The sequence below is a fragment of the Myxocyprinus asiaticus genome, chromosome 15 (assembly GCF_019703515.2).
Source record: "Myxocyprinus asiaticus isolate MX2 ecotype Aquarium Trade chromosome 15, UBuf_Myxa_2, whole genome shotgun sequence".
Taxonomy (NCBI): Eukaryota; Metazoa; Chordata; class Actinopteri; order Cypriniformes; family Catostomidae; genus Myxocyprinus; species Myxocyprinus asiaticus.
The window spans coordinates 304,043-310,166 of record NC_059358.1 but is presented as its reverse complement, the minus strand read 5'-3'; the positions used below and the strand labels follow the sequence as shown (position 1 = coordinate 310,166).

The 6,124-nt window shown below is 36.0% G+C and overlaps 1 protein-coding gene across 2 annotated transcripts; it reads left to right on the top strand.

Annotated features, from left to right (window-relative positions):
* Nucleotides 1-1,801: 1,801 nt before the first annotated feature.
* osr2 (odd-skipped related transciption factor 2) lies at nt 1,802-4,375 on the top strand. Of its 2 annotated transcripts, none has more exons than XM_051719443.1 (4): nt 1,802-1,918; nt 2,810-3,415; nt 3,546-3,645; nt 3,852-4,375. In XM_051719443.1, exons 2-4 carry the CDS (start codon nt 2,832-2,834, stop codon nt 4,029-4,031), a joined length of 864 nt encoding a protein of 287 aa, XP_051575403.1. In that variant the 5' UTR covers nt 1,802-1,918; nt 2,810-2,831; the 3' UTR covers nt 4,032-4,375. The 2 variants fall into 2 exon arrangements, with proteins under 2 accessions (XP_051575403.1, XP_051575404.1); XM_051719444.1 differs by having other exon boundaries at nt 3,934-4,368.
* Nucleotides 4,376-6,124: the final 1,749 nt, after the last annotated feature.

Below are 6,124 nucleotides of genomic sequence, written 5' to 3'. Positions count from 1 at the left end.
TTGCACTTCAGCTACAAACATTCACATGTGCAAAGAAAAATTACATGTATTGAACAGGATCCAACTTCAGTAAAGAGAACACTATAATCACCCACAAACAACTAATCACAGTAAAACAACATCAAAAAGAGCTCAAATCTCTATTAATTCTGAACAACAACTAAAAAATGCCCCAATAAGTTCCTTTTGACAAAGCAAATGTGGATAAATTATTCAAGCTTATGTACCCACAACCTCACTTCTGTACTTGATTATTTGAGTTATAAGTACATAAAATCTAACACAATTATTCATTTACTTTATGTAACTCTCTGAGTTCACCATTAGTTGATATTTGCTGTTGTACACATTAATGCAAATGAAGCTAAATATGTCATAAATATGTACATTTCTAAGTAGCAGCTATTTATTTTCATGTGTTATGATTGTTGAGCAAACATTTTAAAATGTGTGAAACAAAGTAAAATCATTGGAAATGTGTTCTGGAATTGTGGCGTTCCTATCAGGAATTTTCTGATGTTTTTCATGGTTTTTGTTTGTATTTTTCCTACAAAGTGAGATCAAAGCCTGTTGCAGTCTATTGATCACAGCTAACACGAATTAAACATTCTGTGTCACAAAGAAACAATGTATTTGTTGTTTTAATTAAAAAGCCATAATGATAAGCTAAATGAAAAGCAAGGGGAAAACGGCAATGCTTTTAAAGGTGTTTATCCTAGACTCAATGAGCTGCTGTGAAAATATGAAATATCAAAGAGTGACGTGCATGTGTCTTTTCATCCAAACATGGAGAATTAACATCTCAAGATCAATAAGAACTTATTTCTCAGTAGTCAGACATCTTAAAGTGACTCTCATGTAAACCTTCACTGATGACAATAAACAGACTGACAGTCCAGAACAGTTTCTGCCGTTCCTTCATTTCATTTTACGTGTCGGTATCTCGAGGAAGAAAAGGAGCAGAAATGAGTCTGGAGAGCAGATGTGCTGTTGGTCATGACCGATAGGCGGCGCTCGACACTCATTCAAACATCAATAATGCACATTAATAAAACTCTTATAAAATACATTTCAGTCTGACTGAACTCGTATTATATTTCACTTATTACATACCCATCATAATTACAGATATGTACTTATAACTTCTCATCCACAAACCCAAATTAACTTAGATTAATGAACGTGATCTAAAAATAGAATTAATGTGTGTAACTTTATCATGACAGATAAACGCGTCTATTATGCATGCTTTAAAAATAATAATTCAAAAAATAAAATAAATCTGATATGATCAGCATATGATCTCTCTTAAAAAGAATATTTTTAAAGATTTCATAGTTCAGTGTCCATTAAAAAAATAAAGAGTCATATTAATAATAGATGATAAAGACAACACATCTCGTTTTATTAAAGATTAGCTATTTTATACATTTTCCGTTCATTCTTGAAAAATAAATTGGCTTATAATTGGGCACTTAAAAATCAAGATATGTTTTGATTTCGTTTTTAAATGATGAAGTGATGTTAAACTGATGAATTATTTTCCCGTCAATAAATCTGTCAAAATAATCATTGAAATATAACAGATCATATAATCGCGATATGATGTAGAAAGTGTTTTATTCAGTGTGTTTACAGAACTTGAGCACTTGTGTTCCTGTCAGATTCGTGTTGATCGTCAGTCACATATAAACAGAGCTCATGATGATGATGATGATGATGATGATGATGATGACGGAGGGGCGGGTCGTGCGATGAAGCTCCGCCGCCTCAACAACCACCCGATCCGCGATGCAGAGCAGCAGAACAGACTGTGTGTTTGTGAAGAACACTTTCCACCTGACACAAAGTGCGAGTTATGAAGTTGTGCTGAAGTTCGGAGATCTTTGTGGATTTACAGTGAAACTGCGACCGTCGGGTGAGAGAAACACTTTTATTTATTTGATTAAGTCTCGTGCTGGAGTCATTCAGATCATCAAACTCAAAGGAAACTCGTGCACAAATATTCATGACCTGAGGATCTTAAAGATCATATGAAAATTAGGCCTTTATAGAGATAAAAGTCATGCTTTTCAAAAGTTCATCGGTTTACATGCACTGTAGTATTCTTGTGATTTGTTGTTGATATTGTTTTATTATGTCGTTGTGAGATCTGGAGAGAGAAACTTTATGAAAAACAGATATTAATCAGATTTATAGAGGTCAGAGAAATATTCCGGTCATAAACAGCGATTATCGATTATTTTCAGGCTTGTTGATTAAAGTGATTTCATTTCATTTTGTTTCTGCACTCGTGAAAAGAAAGTGTTTCTTCTATGTGAATATCTCCAGCAGATCAGACTGGACAAAAGTCAAGTTTAATTCAGTGTTTCATGAACAATCGGCGGAACCGAACCGATAATTTCACGATATTTCATCAGATTGCTGCTGCTTTAGATTTCATTTCGGATATTTAAAGAACATGTTTAATGTTTTTTGTGCCTCCTGCCAAAGTGATTTTAAACCTCAAGTGTTGTATTGTTTATTTTCACTCTGAAAGCAAAAAACTTTTTCCATAACAACTGGGAAATTGTTAAGTTGTTGTGTCAACAGTATAAAAGTGATAGAGTATAAAAACGGTAACCATACAATCATGAGATGCCAATCTTTAGCTTTAAAATCAATCCTTAAAATAGGCTGTTTCTCCATATAATAAAACAACTTGATAATGAGCAGTTTTCTCATCTTTTTCTGCTTTTTTTCAACACTGAATGTTTGGATTTGCAGCTAGAGATTCGTGTTCAGTTCATCGTTTGGTTTGTGTTCGCAGATCCGTCTGGAGAGACAGTGAGATGGGCAGTAAAGCTTTACCGGCCCCGGTCCCGCTCCATCCGTCCCTGCAGCTCAACTACTCGTTCCTGCAGGCGGTCAACTCTTTCCCCGCGGCCGTGGATCATCTGTACGGGCTCGGTTCGGTCCAGACGATGCAGATGAATAACTGGACTCTGGGTTACCCTCACATTCAAGGCCTCGTGGACCCTCGCTTTCCGTTCTCCGCCGCTCTTCCGTTCGCCGCGCATCTGTTCCAGCACAAACACGGATCCGTGACGCGCGTCATTCCCGCGCTGTACAAGGACAGACCCCGGTTCGACTTCGCCAATCTCGCCGTGGCGGCCACGCAGGAGGATCCACCCAAAGCCGGCGAGCTCTCCAAACTGAGCGCCGAGCTGAGTAAACTGTCCCCGGACAGAAAGCCCACGCGGGGCAGACTGCCGTCCAAAAGCAAAAAGGAATTTATTTGTAAGTTTTGCGGGCGACACTTCACCAAATCCTACAACCTGCTGATCCACGAGCGCACGCACACGGACGAGCGGCCGTACACCTGCGACATCTGCCACAAGGCCTTCAGGAGACAAGACCACCTGAGAGACCACCGGTGAGAGTTCCCTCAATGACTATAACATTATGATATATCATGTGTAGTGAATGTAGTTGTATTTGATGAGTTGATCTGAAAGGTGCACACACCTGAGATGTAACGTGACTGATCTGCGCATGTCTTTCAGGTATATTCACTCCAAAGAGAAACCGTTCAAATGTCAAGAGTGCGGGAAGGGCTTTTGTCAGTCGCGAACTTTGGCTGTTCATAAAACGTTGCATATGCAGGTAAATTGTCCTCCTCTGTGTCTTAATCGCTTCACAAGCACACTATCGAGCTGTTCAGATCATTTGGGGCTGTTTAAGCACATGCATTAGTGAACACGCGACCAGAGCCTTTATTTCCACTCATCTGGGCCTCAAATGATATCTATATACAGTATTTCATGGAAAACTGAAAGGAATAATCCTTTGCTTGCTTCAAATTTGAACAGGAATCACCTCACAAATGCCCCACATGCGGAAGAACCTTTAATCAAAGAAGTAACCTGAAAACTCACCTTCTCACCCATACAGACCTCAAGCCTTTCTCCTGCGGCCGCTGCGGGAAGGTGTTTCGGCGCAACTGTGACCTGCGACGCCACAGTTTGACACACACACCGCATCAGGACTAACACACACACACACACACACACACACACACACTGATCTAGAGCCTCTTGTACATGCGGACATGTTTCAAACGAAGAGACATCAAGGACACGAATGCACCTGAACAGACTCTATGTAAATAAAATGTGTTATTATTTTTATTATTATTGCCTCGGCATCAGATCTCAAGTTTGTCTCAAAGTGTTTCACATCGGGGGGAATTCATGAAGCAGGACTGATCACAAACATGTTTCAGCCAAAGCCAATAAAATATGATTGAGAAAACTCTCAGTTCTCGCGACTGGGTTTGTTCAGAAAATGTCTCTTCGGGTCTTTTTTATTATTATTATTATTATTATTTTAAATCATTCTTTAATTTTAATAATTGCTGTTGCAAACATTTTAAATGTATTTCAAATTCCCGAGACTTTTAAAAATTATAAATGGACATTTTCGTTTCGTTTGTTATTATAATTGTCTAATATTTAATTACTTATTTTAAGAGGAAGTGTGTGTGTGTGTGTGTGTGTGTGTGTGTGACTACACGTTTAGTAAAACAGGTGCTTTAAAAAATTGAATCTTTCGTGTCAGAATTTGAAATAAGTAACAGTAAAAATTAAACCAATACTGACATAAATGCATTTGTCAAAATGAACACGTCAGATTTCTGTGACAATATATTGAATTTATTTTTCTTTGCGTTAAATACGAATGTCAATTGAACTGTTTGTAATTTGTGGTCGAGGTATTTTTCACTCCAGTTCTGCAGCATAATCTCTCCGTTAATAAGTGAACAGCAGGTGTGCTCGATATTCGGCGACATTTACCGAAACTGATAAAACAGTCGCACATTTTCTGTTTTGCGTCTGTCTAAAAGAAGAACACTGTAGCATCAACATCACAATAATTCATATCCACACACGCTCATTATAGCCAATGTGTTGTTCTCACAATAGAAAACAGCATAGGCCTTTATCAAGCATTCTAAATGTAAAATATTCTACAGCTGTAAATCATATTCTATTTAATCATTTTCTTAATGTGCGTTATTTAATTTAGGCTATATTTATATAATTGGGACCTGTGTATTCTCTTGGCAATACAATACACAAGAAAATAACAAGTAAACAGTATTATTTACATGGGAGCAGAATAATTATCAATCTATTTTACAATAAAGTTGGTCATTTGAAATAAAATGTATGCATAACTCATTTGCTATTAAATGATTTAGTTGACTTTAAGCCAGTATTGTGATCACATTAGCTGTAATATTTGTCACATATACATTCGTTTTCATTTTACATGTAAAAACTATATATATATATATATATATATATGTTTCAGTAGGTCACGTGCTTTCAAAAAAAGGCCAAGATAAGCATATATCAATTATATATAAATACATTTATATATAAATAAAATAAAAAAGTCAGCATTTATATATATATATATATATATTGACAAAATCTAAGACAGGATTTCATGAAAAAAAGATCGTATTGTAATGCTGCAAGAAAAACACTGATTTCTGAGAGTTAATGGAGCTGAAGGTGTTAGAATCAAATTTAACTTGTGCCGGTGTGTCGTCATCAGGTCGCTTCAGAGCTCGTGCAGCGGATGAGCTCACCGTCATCCCGCGGTACTGTGATGACATATGTCAGAGCCGGTAATAATAATAATAATAATAATAATAATAATAACAATAATAATAATAATTGTTTGGTTTGAAAATATATTTTTAGCCTGTTATTATTCGGCTATAATAATTATAATAACAATTATTATAGCCTAATAATAATAATAATAATAATAATAAAATGTAAATAGTATTTTCAAACCAAACAATTATAATCAATTTTTTTTTCAATATAATAATTAATAGATATTTAACAGTTCTCAAAAAAAAAAAAAAAAGTCTTTAGAACGGAAATCTCTGTTTGGCACAACAGCAGTTTTACACGGAGCTGTAATGATTTATTGTGTTTAATTAGTAGTGGGAGGAATTCTTAATCAGGACATCTGAATATAAAAGAGAGACTAACCCACAAGATCTCTGTTGTTTATAGTGACTGACTTTGTGTTAAAAACCTTCCCGTCTCTTGCTCTCTTTCCC

What these genes read in the sequence shown, in the direction of transcription:
- osr2 (XM_051719443.1), top strand. Translation starts at nt 2,832, where the DNA reads ATGGGCAGTAAAGCTTTACCGGCCCCGGTCCCGCTCCATCCGTCCCTG. An exon ending in GACCACCTGAGAGACCACCG is followed by an intron (nt 3,416 to 3,545) that starts GTGAGAGTTCCC and finishes CATGTCTTTCAG; the next exon opens with GTATATTCACTCCAAAGAGA. An exon ending in ATAAAACGTTGCATATGCAG is followed by an intron (nt 3,646 to 3,851) that starts GTAAATTGTCCT and finishes AAATTTGAACAG; the next exon opens with GAATCACCTCACAAATGCCC.